Raw genomic sequence first — 19,513 nt, forward strand, 5'->3', positions numbered from 1 at the left:
CCTGATGTCCATCCCAGGGGGGAGGGAGGAAGGCTGGGAATGGCATCCCACAGATCCCACTCACCCCAATGGATCCCACTTTTCCCACTCATCCAACTCCTTCCTACTTAATCCCCCCCATTCCAACCATCCCACTTGTCCCACTTCATCCCACTTGATCCCCCTCATTCCAGTCATCCCAGGTGCCCCACTTGATCCCACTCTTCCTCAGTGACCCCACTTGATCCCACTCATCCCACTCTTCCTCACTCACCCCACTTGATCCCACACATCCCACTTTTCCCACTCATCCAGCTTGTTCAACTTGATCCACTTGATCCACTTCATCCTACTCACCCCACTTGATCCCAGTCATTCCACTTGATCCCACTCACCCCACTCATTCCTACTTGATCCCCCCCATTCCAACCATCCCACTTCATCCCACTTCATCCCTCCCATTCCAGTCATCCCAGGCACCCCACTTGATCCCACTCTTCCTTACTCACCCCACTTGATCCCACACATCCCACTCTTCCTCACTCACCCCACTTGATCCCACTCATCCCACTTGATCCCACTCATTCCAGCCATCCCACTTTTCCCACTCATCCAACTCATTCCATTTGATCCCACTCACCCCACTCAATCCCACTCATTCCAATAATTCCATTTGATCCCACTTGATCCCAGTCATCCCACTTGATCCCACCCACCCCATTTGATCCCACTCATCCCATTTGATCCCACTTGATCCCAATCATCCCATTTGATCCCACTTGATCCCACTTGATCCCACCCCACCTGATCCCACTCATCCCATTTGATCCCACTTGATCCCAGTCATCCCATTTGATCCACCCACCCCATTTGATTCCATTCATTCCAATCATCCCATTTGATCCCACTTGATCCTAGTAATCCTACTTGATCCCACTTGAGCCCAGTCATCCTACTTGATCCCACCCTACCTGATCCTGCTCATCCCACTTGATCCCACTCATTCCAATCATCCCACTTGATCCCAGTCACCCCACTTGATCTCACTTGATCCCACCCACCCCACTTGATCCCACTCATTCCAAACATCCCACTTGATCCCACCCACCCACTTGATCCCAGTCATCCCACGTGATCCCACTCATTCCAAACATCCCATTTGATCCCACTTGATCCCACCCATCCCACTTGATCCCACCCACCCCACCTGATCCCACTCATCCCATTTGATCCCACTTGATCCCAGTCATCCCATTTGATCCACCCACCCCATTTGATTCCACTCATTCCAATCATCCCATTTGATCCCACTTGATCCCAGTCATCCCATTTGATCCACCCACCCCATTTGATTCCATTCATTCCAATCATCCCATTTGATCCCACTTGATCCCAGTAATCCTACTTGATCCCACTCATTCCAATCATCCAATTTGATCCCACTTGAGCCCAGTCATCCTACTTGATCCCACCCTACCTGATCCTGCTCATCCCACTTGATCCCACTCATTCCAATCATCCCACTTGATCCCAGTCACCCCACTTGATCTCACTTGATCCCACCCACCCCACTTGATCCCACTCATTCCAAACATCCCACTTGATCCCACCCACCCACTTGATCCCAGTCATCCCACGTGATCCCACTCATTCCAAACATCCCATTTGATCCCACTTGATCCCACCCATCCCACTTGATCCCACCCACCCCACCTGATCCCACTCATTCCAACCATCCCATTTGACCCCACTTGATCCCCTTCCCCCCACCTGATCCCCCTCACCCTGCTCATCCCAACTCCCCACCCCAGTGCCAGCATTCCCAGCTGCTGGAGGGGCTGCAGACCCTCTGCCAAAGCGCCTGAGGGTGGAGCCGACGCCCAGGGGCTAATCCAGGAGCTAGTTAAGGGGCTAATTAATTAAGGGGCTTAATTAAACTCCCAGACCGGGAACTTCCACAGGGAACCTTTGCCCTCCCTTGGGAACGTCTCATTTGGAAGCCAGAGGGTGGAGCCCCCTTCCTCCCTCTCCCATCTCGCTCCTGGCGCCTCCCCGCCTTGGGTCTGGGGGGGCTGAGGGGAACGATCCGGACCCATTTGCCCAGCTCCGCGGAGGGGAGGGTTGGGACTTGGGGCTGCAGCCACACCGGCTCCAGCATTCCTGGCTGCTCCCGGATCCAACCAGCAGAGGAAGCCCTGGGCCACCCCATCCCCGGCACTGGCAATGCCACCCGGAGCCGCTCCCAGCCCTGGATCTGCAGCCCTGCAGGCAGGGAACCAACACTCCCCCGGGAAGAGCTCTCCCAGAGCCAGATCCCAGCTCCCCAGGAGGACACAGAGGGATAATGAACTCCATGGAGAGAGGAAGAGAATCCTGGTGGAGCAATCCTCCCCCCCCTCCCCATCCGTTCCCCCCTTCCTCCCATCCCTTCCTCCCTCTCCTATCCCTTCCTCCTTCTCCCCATCCCTTCCTCCTTCTCCCATCCCTTCCCCCTCCTCCCATCCCTTCCCCCTCTCCCCATCCCTTTCCCCCTTCTCCCCATCCCTTTCCCTCTCTCCCCATCCCTTTCCCTCTCTCCCCATCCCTTCCTCCTTCTCCCATCCCTTCCCCCTCCTCCCATCCCTTCCCCCTCTCCTCATCCCTTCCCCCCTTCTCCCCATCCCTTTCCCTCTCTCCCCATCCCTTTCCCTCTCTCCCCATCCCTTCCCCCTTCTCCCCATCCCTTCCCCCTTCTCCCCATCCCTTCCCCCCTTCTCCCCATCCCTTTCCCTCTCTCCCCATCCCTTCCTCCTTCTCCCATCCCTTCCCCCCCTTCTCCCATCCCTTCCCCCCCCTTCTCCCATCCCTTCCCTCTCTCCCCATCCCTTCCCCCTTCTCCCCATCCCTTCCCCCTTCTCCCCATCCCTTCCCCCCTTCTCCCCATCCCTTTCCCTCTCTCCCCATCCCTTCCTCCTTCTCCCATCCCTTCCCCCCCTTCTCCCATCCCTTCCCCCTCTCCCCATCCCTTCCCCCCCTCCCCCATCCCTTCCCCCCTCCCCCATCCCTTTCCCTCCTTCTCCCATCCCTTTCCCCTCCTTCTCCCATCCCTTCCCCCTTCTCCCATCCCTTCCCCCCTCTCTCCATCCCTTTTCCCCCTTCTCCCATCCCTTCCTCCTCCTCCAGGACTCCTCCTCTCCCAGCTGGAAGCTGCTGACCCCAGCCTCCCTTTTTGCCCGCCCCCCCCCCCCAGGTTGTGCCCCCATGCCCTGAGGCCCCAGCCCCCACCACGGTCACTCCTTGGCACCCCCCAAAGAAGCAGCTGAAACCCTCCCTTCCCCCCCTTCCCCTCCCCCCCCTAAAAAAGACCTCCAAAGCCTCAGGACCCCTCCCCAAGCTGAGCTCCAGCAGCTGGTGGCCAGCAGCAGGAGAGCCACCAGAAGCATTCATGGAGCGATCTGCTGGTGGTAAAAATAGCCCCAGGCTGTGATTCATCTCCTCCCCGCCCCCACCCCCCCCTTCCATTCCCACCCCCACACCCCCACTCCCCTCCCCCCCCAGCTCCTGCAGCAGCTCTGAGCACCCCTCCCAGCGCTCCCAGGTCCCCAGCACCCCCTCAGCCCAGCTGCTCCTGCTGGCAGTGGTTAAATATAGCCCAGCCCCGGGGGGGTTGCTGGCCACCAGGAGATGCCAACAGGCAGAGCTGGCAGGGGAGGGATGGCAGGAGGGGCATCAACAGGAGGGAATTGGGGGGGGGGGGGGGGGGATTGCTCGGGGAGGGAGAGAAGGGAATGGGGAAACTGAGGCAGGGAAGCAGACCCTGAGGGCACAGAGTCTGACCTGATAGGACACTGAATGCCAGAACCCAGCCTGCTGGTGGGGAAGGGACCCCCGGTGCCCCCCCAGGCCAGCAGGGCACCCCCAGCAGCTTGCCCAGGGGCACCATGGCACCAGGGGGGGTTGGAAGCTCTCCACAACCTCTCTGGGCAGCCTGCTCCAGGCCTCTCCAGCAGCCTCACCCCAAACAAGTTGCTCCTGCTGGCACCTCCTGCCTGCCCCTTGGGTGCCCCTTGAGCCCTGGGCAGCACTCAGCAGATGCCAGCCCCAGGCTCTTGCCCCCCACAGCTCCTTGAGCTCTTGCTGAGCATTGCTCAGCTCCCCTCTGGAGCTGCTCTGCTCCAGCCTCAGCAGCAGCCCCCAGGGCCCTCAGCTGCTCCTCACAACTTCTCCAGACCCTTTCCCCCCCCTTCCCCAGACCCTTCCCCACCTTTGTTGTCCTCCCCTGGCCCTCAGCCTCTCCCCAGCCTCCCCTGGACTCTCCCCAGCACTTCCCAGGCTCTGCCCTGGGCAGCCCAGCCCTGGCCCCAGCCCTGCAGCTGTGGCCTCCCCAGGGCAGAGCAGAGGGGCAGCAGAACCTCCCTGCCCCTGCTGCCGCCCACACTCTGCTCCATGCCCCCCCAGGACACCTTTGGCCTCCCCCAGGGCACCTTGCTGGCTGCTGGGCAGCTCCTTGTGCCCCCTCCCAGCACCCCCAGCTCCATCCTTGTCCCCTTGTCCCCAGCCCAGCATTGCTCCAGGACCCTTCCCCCAGCCCTCCAGCGACCACTCCCCAGGGAATCATCTCCTCCAGGGTGGGGCTGGGGGGGGGGGGCACAGCAGCCCTGCTGGGAGCCACCACCCTGCCAGGGAGCTGCGAGCTGGTTTGAGATCCAGAGGAAGGACAAAGAAGGGATTTGAGGGGGGGGGGGGAGGAGGGAAAGGGGGACGGGGGGGGGAGGGCTGAGGCTGATGAGCCCCTAGCTGAGGTCACCCAGAGAGGTGGCAGCTGCCCCCTGGCTGCCACCAGCCCAGGGCAAGCTGTTGGGGGGGCTCTGCTGCCTGGGGTGGGGCTGCCCTTGAAAGGTCCTTTCCAAGCCCTGAGCCTCCGATCGCCGCCCCCCCCCCCCCCCCTTCAGCAGCATCCCTGGGGGGAAGGTGCAGAGCAGGAGGAGAGGAAGGGATGGAAGGAGAAGGGGAAAGGGAAGGCATCCATCAGCTGCCAGCCTGCAGCTGCGGGTCCCAGATCTCATTGCTTTAATCTAATCAAGGCAGCGAGCAACCTGCAACCCGCAGGAGCTCCTTAATTAGCTGATCTTTAAAGGGGGCCTTAATGAGCCTCCTAATGAGGCTCGACGGGAAGGAGACGCTGCTGGGAGGGCTCTTGCCTCCCCGCGGTCATTTAGCCCAGGTCCTGGTGTGGTCAGCTCCAGATGAGGAGATCTGGAGGCGCAGGGCAGAAACCCTGGCACTGAGCCACCCCTGGCATCCGGAGACGCTGGGCTGAGGGGGACCAGGGCTGCAGGATGGGGAGCTGGGGGGGAGGGAGCAGGCACCCCCAAAACCCTCCACACCGCGAACCTCACAGCTCCAGACCTGCCCCAGGCTCTCCAGCAAGGAAGGAGAAGCTCAGGGTCGGGCTTGGGCTGGGCTGACCTCACAGCTCCATCCCTGCCTCAGTTTCCCCAATCAGTTCAGGCTCACAGCCCTGAAGGAGCAGCTCAGGGCTGGGCTGGGCTGACCTCACAGCTCCATCCCTGCCTCACTTTCCCCAATCAGTTCAGGCTCACTGCCCTGAAGGAGCAGCTCAGGGTTGGGTTTGGACTGGGCTGGGCTGTCCTGAGCCCCTTGCTGCCCTCACAGCTCCATCCCTGCCTCACTTTCCCCGATCAGTTCAGGCTCACAGCCAGGAAGGAGCAACTCAGGGTTGGGTTTGGACTGGGCTGGGCTGTCCTGAGCCCCTTGCTGCCCTCACAGCTCCATTCCTGCCTCAGTTTCCCCAATCAGTTCAGGCTCACAGCCAGGAAGGAGCAGCTCAGGGTTGGGTTTGGACTGGGCTGGGCTGTCCTGAGCCCCTTGCTGCCCTCACAGCTCCATTCCTGCCTCAGTTTCCCCAATCAGTTCAGGCTCACAGCCAGGAAGGAGCAGCTCAGGGTTGGGTTTGGCTTAGGCTGGGCTGCCCTGAGCCCCTTTGCTGACCTCACAGCTCCATCCCTGCCTCAGTTTCCCCGATCAGTTCAGGCTCACAGCCAGGAAGGAGCAGCTCAGGGTTGGGCTTGGCTTAGGCTGGGCTGCCCTGAGCCCCTTGCTGCCCTCACAGCTCCATCCCTGCCTCAGTTTCCCCGTGGGCTGCAGTGGGGTGGTCTTTGTGGGATGCTCTGCGGGGGGGTGGGGGGGTGGCACAGGGTGGTCCTCTTGGAGCACTTTGGTGGAGAGTTTGCACAGGGCTGAGACCAAGCAGCCCCTGGGGAGATCTTTGCATCCCTTGGGACACCCCCATAGCCAAGAGGTCACCTCTATGTCCATGGGGAACCTCTTATGCCCATGGGGACACCCCCATGCCCCCGGGGATCCTTTCATGTCCATGGGGACCTCCTATGTCTATGGGGACACCCCCATGCCCATGGGGACACCTCCACGTCCCTGAAGACGCCCCCATGTCCCTAAGGTCCCGTCCATGTCCCTGGGGACCCCCCCCTCCCCACCCCAATGTCCCTAGGCCCCCCATAACTGCCCCCAGGACCCCTTTTGATCCTCCCCCCCGCCCCCAGCTCCAGCCTTTTCCAACCCCTCCCTCTCCCAGGTCCCCTGAGCCACCCTCGGGAGCTGTCCCCCTGCCTTCCCCCCCCCGCGGCTGTCCCTTTGCCGCCCCCCAGCTCCGCTGCGGGAACAGAGGCAGAGTCAAGGTCGCTTCCTGTTGATGTCCCTTCGTCGGGCAGGGACAATCCTCAAGGATTTCCCGTCCGCAGGAACACCGACGGGCCCCCCCCCCCGAGTCCCCCCCCCGCCCGCCCCGACGGCCGCTGGCTCTGTCCCCGAGCCCTGCCGCCCGGCCCCTGCCGCCCGTCCCTGAGCCCTGCCGCCCGTCCCCGAGCCCCTGCCGCCCGTCCCCGAGCCCTGCCGCCCGTCCCCGAGCCCCTGCCGCCCGTCCCTGAGCCCTGCCGCCCGTCCCCGAGCCCCTGCCCCCCGGCCCCCAGCCCCTGCCGCCCGTCCCCCAGCCCCTGCCGCCCGTCCCCGAGCCCTGCCGCCCGTCCCCGAGCCCCTGCCGCCCGTCCCCGAGCCCTGCCGCCCGTCCCTGAGCCCTGCCGCCCGTCCCCCAGCCCCTGCCGCCCGTCCCTGAGCCCTGCCGCCCGTCCCTGAGCCCTGCCGCCCGTCCCCGAGCCCTGCCGCCCGTCCCTGAGCCCTGCCGCCCGTCCCCCAGCCCCTGCCGCCCGTCCCTGAGCCCTGCCGCCCGTCCCCCAGCCCCTGCCGCCCGTCCCCGTCCCCTGCCGCCCGTTCCTGAGCCCTGCCGCCCGTCCCCCAGCCCTGCCGCCCGTTCCCCAGCCCCTGCCGCCCGTCCCCCAGCCCCTGCCGCCCGTTCCCCAGCCCCTGCCGCCCGTCCCCGAGCCCTGCCGCCCGTTCCTGAGCCCTGCCGCCCGTTCCCCAGCCCCTGCCGCCCGTCCCCGAGCCCTGCCGCCCGTCCCCGAGCCCCTGCCGCCCGTCCCCGAGCCCTGCCGCCCGTCCCTGAGCCCTGCCGCCCGTCCCCCAGCCCCTGCCGCCCGTCCCTGAGCCCTGCCGCCCGTCCCCGAGCCCTGCCGCCCGTCCCTGAGCCCTGCCGCCCGTCCCCCAGCCCCTGCCGCCCGTCCCTGAGCCCTGCCGCCCGTCCCCCAGCCCCTGCCGCCCGTCCCCGTCCCCTGCCGCCCGTTCCCCAGCCCCTGCCGCCCGTCCCCGAGCCCCTGCCGCCCGTCCCCGGCCCCTGCCCCCCGGCAGCAAGAAGATGAAGCCACAGAGGTCCCCAAAACCCTCCTGACATTCCCTGGCCACCAGGTCCCCTCCCCACGGCCACCAGGTCCCCTCCCCAGGGCACAGCCACAGCCCTGCAGCCCTCAGCATCCTCCCGAGGTGGCTGCAGCTGCACCGGGAGCAGCATCCCTGGCACCCAACCAGCTGCATGCCAAGGGGCAGCCCTAAGCCACCCAGGTGCCACCCAAGGGACAGGGACAGCCATAAGACACCCAGGTGACAACCTTGGCACCCAGCTGCATGACAAGAGATGGCCCTAAGCCACCCAGGTACCCACCATGGCACCCAGCTGCATGCCAAGGGACAGCCCTAAGCCACCCAGGTGCCCACCATGGCACCCAGCTGCATGCCAAGGGACAGCCCTAAGCCACCCAGGTGCCCACCATGGCACCCAGCTGCATGCCAAGGGACAGCCCTAAGCCACCCAGGTACCACCCAAGGGACAGGAACAACCCTAAGCCACCCAGGTGCCCACCCTGGCACCCAGCTGCATGCCAAGGGACAGCCCTAAGCCAGCCAGGTGCCCACCTTGGCACCCAGCTGCATGCCAAGAGACAGCCCTAAGCCACCCAGGTGCCCACCATGGCACCCAGCTGCATGCCAAGAGACAGCCCTAAGCCACCCAGGTGCCCACCATGGCACCCAGCTGCATGCCAAGGGACAGCCCTAAGCCACCCAGGTGCCCACCCTGGCACCCAGCTGTATGCCAAGGGACAGCCCTAAGCCACCCAGGTGCCCACCATGGCACCCAGCTGCATGCCAAGGGACAGCCCTAAGCCTCCCAGGTGCCACCCAAGGGACAGGGACAGCCATAAGACACCCAGGTGCCCACCATGGCACCCAGCTGCATGCCAAGGGACAGCCCTAAGCCACCCAGGTACCCACCATGGCATCCAGCTGCATGCCAAGGGACAGCCCTTAGCCACCCAGGTGCCACCTAAGGACAGGAACAACCCTAAGCCACCCAGGTGCCCACCCTTGCACCCAGCTGCATGCCAAGGGACATCCCTAAGCCTCCCAGGTGCCACCTGAGGGACAGGAACAGCCCTAAGCCACCCAGGTGCCCACCCTGGCACCCAGCTGCATGCCAAGGGACAGCCCTAAGCCACCCAGGTGCCACCCTGGCACCCAGCTGCATGCCAAGGGACAGCCCTAAGCCACCCAGGTGCCACCCTGGCACCCAGCTGCTGGGGAGGCTGTTCCCAAGCCTTTGGAGCACTGCAGGCAGAGGGCTCCAGGAGGGAGCTGGCACCATCCCCACCCGTGGCACCACGGTGCCCATCCCATCCCCCACTGGCCAGCAGCGCCTCCCAGCTGGCTCTGAGGGACCTCGGCCCCGGGGGCTGTGCCAGGCCTGGGGCTGTGCCAGGCTGGGGCTGTGCCAGGGCTGGACCTGCTGCAGAGCATCCCAGAGGGCACGCAGCCTGCAGAGGAGCTCAGAGGAACAGGGCTGGGGGCAAGCAGGGGGGCAGGGAGGGGGCTCTGGGGAGGGGGCTCTGGGGATGGGGCTCTGGGGATGGGGCTGGAGCACCCCCCACCTCTCCTCCTGGCATGGGCAGTGCCAGCTGGGCTGTGAGCTGGCAGGGGGGAGCTCATCCCGGAGCTTCTGCTGGGATGTGGGCAAATTGAATTGCAGGCATCTGCAGCTGGAGGGGAATTGGATTTGGGAGAAGCCTGAGGAGCAGGGCAGGGGGGAGGGGAGGGGAGGAGGGGGCTGGGGGCTGCTGCCCTTGGGGGGCAGCTCTGGGTGTGCAGGAACCTCCTCGGATTGCCACTCAGGAGAGGGTTTGGGCACCGAATGCCAGAGCCCTGCCTGGTGGGGAGGGGGTGGGAAGGGACCCCCGGAGCCCACCCCCTGCCCAGGGGCACCCCCAGCAGCTTGCCCCAGGGGCACCATGGCACCAGGGGGAGGTTGGAAGCTCTCCACAGCCTCTCTGGGCAGCCTGCTCCAGGCCTCTCCAGCAGCCTCACCCCAAACAAGTTGCTCCTGCTGGCACCTCCTGCCTGCCACTTGAGCCCTGGGCAGCACTCAGCAGATGCCAGCCCCAGGCTCTTGCCCCCAGCCCTGCAGCTGTGACCTCCCCAGGGCAGAGCAGAGGGGCAGCAGAACCTCCCTGCCCCTGCTGCTGCCCACACTCTGCTCCATGCCCCCCAGGGCACCTTTGGCCTCCCCCCAGGGCACCTTGCTGGCTGCTGGGCACCTCCTTGTGCCCACCCCAGCTCCTCCTCCTGGCAGCTGCTCCCCAGCAGCTCCCCCCTGGGCTGTGCTGCCCCAGGAGGTTGTCCCTGCCCAGGGGCAGGACCCTGCCCTTGCCCTGCTTGGCCTTCAGCAGCTTCCTGCCCAGGGCTCCCTGGCACTGCCAGCACAGCCTGAGGGCTGTGCCCACTGCTGCCAGCTGGGTGCCAGCAGCAAACTGCCTCAGGGTCCCCTCTGAGCCTTCCTCCAGCTCTGTGATGAAGATGCTGCCCCAGGCTGGAGCCAGTCCTGCCCTCCAGGGGCACCCCACAAGCTCCAGGCCTTCCCCCCCCAGCCCCTGAGCCATCACCCCCAGCCCCCTGAGCTGTGTCCTTCAGCCTCTCCTCCACCCTCCTCACCCTCTCCCCATCCCCCACCCTTCAGTGGGGACGTTCTGGGGCTTCAGTGGCCACCACCCACTGCTGCTCCCTCGCCCCCCAGCCGCTCTCTGCCATCACTGAAGGGTCCCAGAGGGTCCCCCTGGAGCTGCTTTGGACTCTCAGCCCTGGAGGGGAGGAGGTCTCCTGGTCCCTAACCCTGACCCCTCCCCAAAACCCCAAGCTCAGGACCCTATCCCCACAACCCCAACCCCCAGGACCCCCTCCCCAAAACCCCAACTCTCAGGACTCCCCAAAACCACAAACCCCAGAACCCCCTCCCCATAACCACAACCCTCAGGACCCCCTCCCCAAAACCCCAACCCCCAGGGCCCCCTCCTCATCTGCCCAGCCCCCGGAGCTGCTTTGGCCTCTCAGCCCCGGAGGGGGAAGGTCTCCCGGTCCCTGCCATCACCTCCCTGCAGAATGTCTCAGCTCAGCTCCAGCAGCCCAAGGTCAGCCCTGGTGGCCGCCAAGGCCGGGAGGATTCTGCCCCCAGGCTGCATCCAGCCCGAGGAATTCCTATCCCCCCCCCCACCCCCGGCGCAAAAAAGCCAATCCCAGCCGCAGCTGCTCCTCACCCAAACCTCGGCCAGGCACCAGCAGCACCCTCCTGGGGAGCTGCAGCCCTGGGGTGCCCCAGCAGCACCCAGACCCCAGCTCCTGCATCCTTGGGGTGCCCCAGCAGCACCCAGACCCCAGCTCCTGAATCCTTGGGGTGCACCAGCAGCACCCAGACCCCAGCTCCTGCATCCTTGGGGTGCCCCAGCAGCACCCAGACCTCAAATCCTACACCAGGAGCACCCAAACCTCAGCTCCTGAATCCTTGGGGTGCACCAGGAGCACCCAGACCCCAGCTCCTGAATCCTTGGGGTGCACCAGCAGCACCCAGACCCCAACTCCTGAATCCTTGGGGTGCACCAGGAGCACCCAGACCCCAGCTCCTGAATCCTTGGGGTGCACCAGCAGCACCCAGACCCCAACTCCTGAATCCTTAGGGTGCACCAGCAGCACCCAGACCTCACCTCCTGAATCCTTGGGGTGCCCCAGCAGCACCCAGACCCCAGCTCCTCCACCCTTGGGGTGCACCAGCAGCACCCAGACCTCAAATCCTACACCAGGAGCACCCAAACCTCACCTCCTGAATCCTTAGGGTGCACCAGCAGCACCCAGACCCCAGCTCCTGAATCCTTGGGGTGCCCCAGCAGCACCCAGACCCCAGCTCCTCCACCCTTGGGGTGCACCAGCAGCACCCAGACCTCACCTCCTCCACCCTTGGGGTGCACCAGGACCCCCATGCAGCCTCCCCTCTCCCCCAGCACAGGACCATTTCTTCCCTCCCCCACTTTGGTCCCCAAGTCCACCCTGGCCACCAAAAGCTCTGAAGCCCACCTCCCATAACCCCGGCCCCCAGCACCCCCTCCCCATAACTCCCAACCCCAGGACCCCCAAAACCCCAACCCCCAGCACCCCCTCCCCATAACCCCAACCCCAGGACCCCCCTAAACCCCAACCCCCAGCACCCCCTCCCCATAACCCCAACCCCAGCACCCCCTAAACCCCAACCCCCAGCACCTCCTCCCCATAACCCCCAACCCCAGGACCCCTCTAAACCCCAGCCCCCAGCACCCCCTCCCCATAACCCCCAACCCCAGGACCCCCCTAAACCCCAACCCCCAGCACCCCCTCCCCATAACCCCCAAACCCAGCACCCCCTAAGCCCCAACCCCCAGCACCCCCCTCCCCATAACCCCCAACCCCAGGACCCCCCTAAACCCCAACCCCCAGCACCCCCTCCCCATAACCCCCAAACCCAGCACCCCCCTAAACCCCAACCCCCAGCACCCCCTCCCCATAACCCCCAAACCCAGCACCCCCTAAGCCCCAACCCCCAGCACCCCCTCCCCATAACCCCAACCCCAGGACCCCCCTAAACCCCAACCCCCAGCACCCCCTCCCCATAACCCCCAACCCCAGCACCCCCTAAACCCCAGCCCCCAGCACCCCTTCCCCATAACCCCAACCCCAGGACCCCCCTAAACCCCAACCCCCAGCACCCCCTCCCCATAACCCCCAACCCCCAGGACCCCTCTAAACCCCAGCCCCCAGCACCCCCTCCCCATAACCCCAACCCCAGGACCCCCTAAACCCCAACCCCCAGCACTCCCTCCCCATAACCCCAACCCCAGGACCCCCTAAACCCCAACCCCCAGCACCCCCCTCCCCATAACCCCCAACCCCAGAACCCCCTAAACCCCAACCCCCAGCACCTCCTCCCCATAATCCCACCCTCAGGGACCCCTAAACCCCAACCCCCAGCACCCCCTCCCCATAATCACAACCTCAGGGACCCCTAACCCCAACCCCCAGCACCCCTTCCCCATAACCCTCAACCCCAGGACCCCCTAAACCCCAACCCCCATCCCCCCCCTCCCCATGCCCCCCCGCCCCCCCGGGCCTGATCCTGCACCCACCACCAAATCTCTCCTCGGGGACTGGTTGGGAAGCTCCAAAGTGGGAGAAGAAAGGGGGGGTGGGGGGGGAGAGGGGGGGTGGTCTTCTTCTCCCCCCTCCCTCCCACCCCCCCACCCCCCCCCCCGCCCTCCTAGGGCTGACCTTTGGGAGGGTGGGGGAGGAACCCAACCCTTCCTCCCGGCGTGGAAGGCAGCAGCAGCTCAGCCCTTTTCCTCCCCTTTATGGCCCTGCTGATGTGTCCCGCAGGAAGCTCACGGACACAAATGTCCCCGTCCCCCCCGCCCCCTGCCATCCCCCTCCCCCCGCCTCCGCTTCCAGTGTCACCATCACACACCCCCCCGCTCCCCCCCCCCGCCTCAAACTGGTCCTTACTGGGGGGGAAAGTGAGGCAGGAGCGACCCTACCACCACCATCATCATCATCATCATCCTCCTCATCCCCCAACCCCCTGCCTGGTGGCATCTAAAGACCTTGGGGACAGTATGTGGGGGGCTGGGGGTGCCCCTTCCCCTCCACTGTCACCAATTCCCCCACCCCCCCAACCCCAAACTGGTCCTTACTGGGGGGGAAAGTGAGGCAGGAGCGACCCTACCACCACCATCATCATCTTCATCATCATCCTCATCCCCCAACCCCCCTGCCTGGTGGCATCTAAAGACCTTGGGGACAACGTTTGGGGGCGCTGGGGTTGCCCCCCCGCCCTCCAGTGGCACCATTCCCCCCCATCCCCCACCCCAAACTGATCCTTACTGGGGGGGAAACTGAGGCAGGATCATCATCATCATCATCCTCATCCCCAACCCCCTGCCTGGTGGCATCTAAAGACCTTGGGGACAGTATGGGGGGGCTGGGGGTGCCCCTTCCCCTCCACTGTCACCAATTCCCCCACCCCAAACTGGTCCTTACTGGTGGGGAAAGTGAGGCAGGAGTGACCCTACCACCACCATCATCATCATCATCCCAAACCCCCTGCCTGGTGTCATCTAAAGACCTTGGGGGGCAATGTTGGGGGCAGGGAGGGTGTCCCCCCCTTGGGGACAATATGGTGGCCCTCCCCGCCCCCCCTTCCCTCCCTTCTCCCCCCTCTCCATCAAGCTCCTTCCTGTGGACTGGTCCCAATTAGGGTCCTGATGGATGCCCAGCCCGAGGCTAATTGGATTGGGAGGAAGAGGAGGCCCAGGCACAGCTTCGGCCTCACCTTCCCCATCCCAGCTCATACTGCGGGGGGGGGGAGGACCATGATAAAGATGCCCCCCCCGCCGCCAGCTCCTCCCCCACCCAGCTCCAAACACCTCCCCTGGGGGTCCCAAAGCAGCATCCAGGGGACTGGGATTGAGGGGTGGGGGGGGTGGGAAATGGGTCTGGGGGCAGGTATGGATGGACTGGGATTTGGAAGAGCCCAGATGGAGGAGGTGAAGCTTTCCAGACTGGGATCAGCCCCTTCCAGACTGGGATCAGCCTCTCCAGACTGGGATCCAACCCTTCCAGACTGGGATCATCCCCTTCCAGACTGGGATTCAACCCTTCCAGACTGGGATCATCCCCTTCCAGACTGGGATCCAACCCTTCCAGACTGGGATTCAGCCCCTCCAGACTGGGATCCAACCCTTCCAGACTGGGATTCAGCCCCTCCAGACCGGGATCCAACCGTTCCAGACTGGGATCAGCCTCTCCAGACTGGGATTCAGCCTCTCCAGACTGGGATCAGCCCCTCCAGACTGGGATCCAACCCTTCCAGACTGGGATCCAACCCTTCCAGACTGGGATCCAACCCTTCCAGGCTGGGATCAGCCTCTCCAGACTGGGATCCAGCCCTTCCAGACTGGGATCCAACCCTTCCAGACTGGGATCCAACCCTTCCAGACTGGGATCAACCTCTCCACACTGGGATTCAACCCTTCTAGACTGGGATCAGCACCTCCACACTGGGATCCAACCCTTCCAGACTGGGATCCAACCCTTCCAGACTGGGATCAGCCCCTCCAGACTGGGATTAGCCCTTCCAGACTGGAATCAACCTCTCCACACTGGGATCAACCCTTCCAGACTGGGATCAACCTCTCCACACTGGGATCAGCCCTTCCAGACTGGGATCAACCTCTCCACACTGGGATTAGCCCTTCCAGACTGGGATCAGCCTCTCCAGACTGGGATTCAGCCCTTCCAGACTGGGATCCAGCCCTTCCAGACTGGAATCAGCCCCTTCCAGACTGGGATTCAGCCTCTGCAGACTGGGATCAGCCCCTCCAGACTGGGATTCAGCCCTTCCAGACTGGGATCCAGCCCCTCCAGACTGGGATTAGCCCTTCCAGACTGGGATCAACCTCTCCACACTGGGATCAGCCCTTCCAGACTGGGATCAGCCTCTCCAGACTGGGATTCAGCCCCTTCCAGACTGGGATCCAGCCCCTCCAGACTGGGATCCAGCCCCTCCAGACTGGGATCAACCCCTCCAGACTGGGATTCAACTCTTCCAGACTAGGATTCAACCCTTCCAGACTGGGATCAGCCTCTCCACAGTGGGATCAGCCTCTCCAGACTGGGATCAGCCCCTCCAGACTGGGATCAGCCCTTCCAGACTGGGATCAGCCCCTCCAGAGTGGGATTCAGCCCCTCCAGACTGGGATCAGCCCTTCCAGACTGGGATCAGCCCCTCCAGACTGGGATTCAGCCCTTCCAGACTGGGATCCAGCCCTTCCAGACTGGGATCAGCCTCTCCACAGTGGGATCAGCCCTTCCAGACTGGGATCAACCTCTCCACACTGGGATCCAGCCCCTCCAGACTGGGATCCAACCCTTACACACTGGGATCAGCCTCTCCACACTGGGATCCAACCCCTCCAGACTGGATCAACCTCTCCAGGCTGTGCTGCCCCCTGCCCCCCAGCAGCCCCCTCCCCACGTCGGAGGCTCAGGAGCTGCGGCACCAAACCTTTCCCCATCCACCTCCTGGGCTGCAGCCCCCCCCCCCAGTATCCAGCTGGTCCATGCTGGGGGGGGGGGGAGGGAGGGGCCTACCGGGGGTCCCCCTTCCCATTACAGCCCCCCCCTCAAGCCAGGTCTGATGCTGGGGGTGGGGGGCCAAGAGCTCAGCTCTTGGGGCTCCCACTGCGAGCAGAGCCGGGGGGGGGGGGGGGCACACGCAGGGGAATGGAGACACCCCCCCCCAACCCCAGGCACAGAACCCCCTCTAGACCCCCCCCCAAATCGACAGACCACAAAAGACCCTCCCCCCTCAGCCTTGAGAACTCTTCACACCCCCTCCCCCCCATTTTCACGCGTGTCCCGCTCACCCCCCCCCCCGGGGGGGGTCACTCACATTGTCCAGGAGGGTCCCCATGGCGTGGCTCAGCTGTGGGTGTCCCCCCCCCAACTGGGACCAGCACTGGGGCCACCCCCCCCGCCCTCACCCCCCCCCCAACCTCGGCCCAGCCCATTTCCTCCCCCCCACCTCCGCCCCCCCCCCCGCAGGAAGGAGGTGGCCGGGGGGGGGGGGGGACGGACAGACGGACACACGACACACACACAGAGCCCAGAGCGTCCTGAGCCCGGGGGGGGGGGTGGGGGGCGCACACGGAGACGGCACAGACAGAGCTCCCCCAGCCAGCCCCCCCCCCCCAACAGCTTCCTGCCTCAGTTTCCCCCCACTCAGGTTCTCCACGGGGGGGTTTCGCGGCCCCTACCACCCCCCCCGCGAATAAAAGAGCGACGAGGGGGAGCTCAGTCTCGGGTGGGGAGGGGGGTCGCGCCGCACCCCCACCCTGGGAGGCACAGCCGGAGCCGCCCTCCCCTCCCCACCCCCCCCCCCCCCCAAAATCGATCCGGGACCACCCCCCCGCCAATAGAAACCTGAAGATCCCCCCCCCCGCCCGGACTGATCGGAGTGGGTGGGGAGTGGGCTCTGCAGGGTCGTCCCGGCCCCGAGTGGGAGGAGAGCCGGGGTGGGGGGGTCTCGGGTGGGAAGGGAGGAGACTTTAGGGGTCTGGGGGGGGGGAGGAGGGGGAAGTGGGTCCGAGGGTCTGAGAAGGGGTAGTGGGGGGTGGGGGGGAGGGGGTTCAGCAAGGCTGTGCCAGCCCTGAGTGGGGGGAGTCTCGGGTGGGAAGGGGAAGTGGGTCCGAGGGTCTTGAGGGGGAGGGGGCTCAGCAAGGCTGCCCCAGTCCTGAAGGGGGGGGGATGGGGGGGTGGTCTGAGGGTCCCGAGTGGGACAGGAAGCAGGGTTGGGGGATCCCAGATGGAGATCCTGGGTGGGGAGTGGGCTCAGCAAGGCAGCCCCGGTCCCGAGGGGGAGGGGAAGAAGCTGCGAGGGGGCTCTGGGAGGGAGGGGAGGGGAGGGGGGACTTCGGGGTCTCGAGTGGGAAGGGAGCTGGGTCGGGGGTCCTGGGCTGGAAGGCAGGTGGGGTTAGGGGGGTCCCGAGTTAGAAGGGGGGGGGGGGTGGGGGTGTTAGGGATCTTGAGTGGGAAGGGGAGGGGAGGGTTAGGGGTCTCGAGTGGGAAGCAGTGTGGGGCTGGGGGCCTTGAGTGGGAGGGGAGGAGCGTTTGGGAGTCCTGAGTGGTAAGGGGGGGGGGGGGGGTTAGGGGTCTCGAGTGGGAAGTGGGGGGAGGGTTAGGGGTCCCTAGTGGAGAGTGGGTTTAGGGGTCTCGAGTGGTGAGGGGGGAGTGGGTTTAGGGCCCCCTAGTGGTAAGGGGAGAGTGGGTTTAGGGGTCCGAAGTGGGGAGTGGGTTTAGGGGGTCTCGAGTGGTAAGGGAGGAGTGGGTTTAGGGGTCCCCTGGTGGTAAGGGGGGAATGGGTTTAGGGGTCCCTCGCGGGGGGAGGGAGGAGAGGCTTTAGCAGCCTTAGGTGGGGAAGGGGAAGCAGCTCTGGGAGGGGTCCTGGGGGGGGAGAGGGGAAGGATTTGGGGGGGATCCCAGCGCGGGAAAGGCAGGTGGAGGAGGGGTGAGGGTGGGATCCGAGCAAGCTCCCTCCCGGGTGGCATCGATGCTGGGGGTGGGGGGTCCCCGCGCTGCCCCTACCTGTAACGCCTCGCAGCGGGGCGCAGCCTCCTCCAGCTTCAGCAGAACCTGCTGGCCCCGTCTGAAAAAGCGGAGCAGGGGGGTCAGGAGATGCTGCAGCCCCCCCAGCACCATCCTCGCCGCTGACTTTCTCCTTCTCCCGGCACGGCACGGCACGGCACGGCACGGCACGGCACGGCAGGGCTCCGCGACGGCCTTGCCCGGACCCTCCCCGGGTGGCAGGATCCTGCCGCTCCCCGCCCCGCTCCGCCCCGGGCTCCGCGCCCGCTCCGCTCCGCACCTGCTGCCGCTGCCGCCGCTGCGCGGGGTCCGGAGGGGAGGGGCGAGGGGGGGAGGGGGGCACTGCCCTGCTCTTGGGGAGGAGGGGGTCTTGGGGGGGGCACTGGAGTAGAGGGGGGAGGGTGAAGGTGAAGGTGCTGGGGTGGGGGGTGCTGGGGTGGGGGACCTTGGCGGGGGGGGACGAGGGCTGAGGGTCCTTGGGGTTGGGGTGAGGGTCCTGGGGTGGGGAGAGGGTCCTGGGGTGGGGAGAGGGTCCTGGGGTGGGGAGAGGGAGGGGTGGAGGACGAGGGCTGAGGGTCCTTGGGTTTGGGGTGAGGGTCCTGGGGTGAGGGTCCTGGGGTGGGGACAGGGAGGGGTGGGGAGAGAGAGGGGTGGGGGTCCTTGGGGTTGGGGTGAGGGTTCTGGGGTGGGGAGAGGGAGGGGTGGGGGTGCTGGGGTGGGGGACCTTGGCGGGGGGGTAGGAGGGCTGAGGGTTCTTGGGGTTGGGGTGAGGGTCCTGGGGTGGGGGACGGGGGCTGAGGGTCCTTGGGGTTGGGGTGAGGGTCCTGGGGTGGGGAGAGGGAGGGCTGGGGGTGCTGGGGTGGGGGACCTTGGCGGGGGGGGTGGGGGGCTGAGGGTTCTTGGGGTTGGGGTGAAGGTCCTGGGGTGGGGAGAGGGTCCTGGGGTGGGGAGAGGGAGGGGTGAGGGTCCTGGGGTGGGGGACGAGGGCTGAGGGTCCTTGGGGTTGGGGTCCTTGGCGGGGGGGGGGGGGGAGGGCTGGGGGTCCTTGGGTGCAGAAGGGTTGGGGGTGAGGGTCTTTGGGGGGGGCAGGGATCGGGGCATTGCTCCCGGGGTGGGGTGCGGGTAGCGGGGAGGGTCCCGGTGTGGAGAGGAGGGGGGAGGGGAGGGTCCTTGGGGGGGGGAAGGGGGATTCGGGAGAGGGTCCTTGAGGTGGGGAGGGGTCGGAGCATTGCTCCCCGATAGGCAGGGTGGGGTGAGGGGCCTGGGGTGAAGGTCCAAGGGTGCGGTGGGGATCGGAGCATTGCTCCTGGCATGCGGGCGGGGGGTCGGGTCTGGGTGGGGAGAGGGGAGAGGGGAGGGTCCTTGGGTGGGAAGAGGGGAGAGGGGAGGGTCCTTGGGTGGGAAGAGGGTCCTTGGGTGGGGAGGGGGGAGGGGAGGGTCTTCGGGTGGGGAGAAGGGTGAGGAGAGGGTCCTTGGGTGAGGAGGGGGTCGGGCTAAGGGTCCTGGGGTGTGGGGGGAGGTCAGAGCATTGCTCCCCAGTACGAGGGGGGGGTGAGGGTCCTTGGGGTGGGGAGGGGCAGGGGTGAGGGTCTTGGGGTGGGGGTCCCTGAGTGTGGCGGGGGTCAGAGCATTGCTCCTGGCA

At 65.7% G+C, this 19,513-nt stretch overlaps 1 protein-coding gene across 1 annotated transcript in view; it reads right to left on the bottom strand.

The window, feature by feature from the left end:
• The window catches only part of PDE2A (phosphodiesterase 2A), an 86,269-nt gene that overhangs the window by 35,767 nt on the left and 30,989 nt on the right, over positions 1-19,513 (bottom strand). Inside the window, 1 exon segment of the mRNA XM_068170381.1 lies at positions 17,872-17,932. Coding sequence (XP_068026482.1) covers positions 17,872-17,932 — 61 coding nt within the window.

This window comes from Melanerpes formicivorus, unplaced genomic scaffold (genome assembly GCF_026170545.1).
Source record: "Melanerpes formicivorus ecotype bairdi unplaced genomic scaffold, bMelFor1.0.p_v2 SCAF_364, whole genome shotgun sequence".
NCBI lineage: Eukaryota > Metazoa > Chordata > Aves > Piciformes > Picidae > Melanerpes > Melanerpes formicivorus.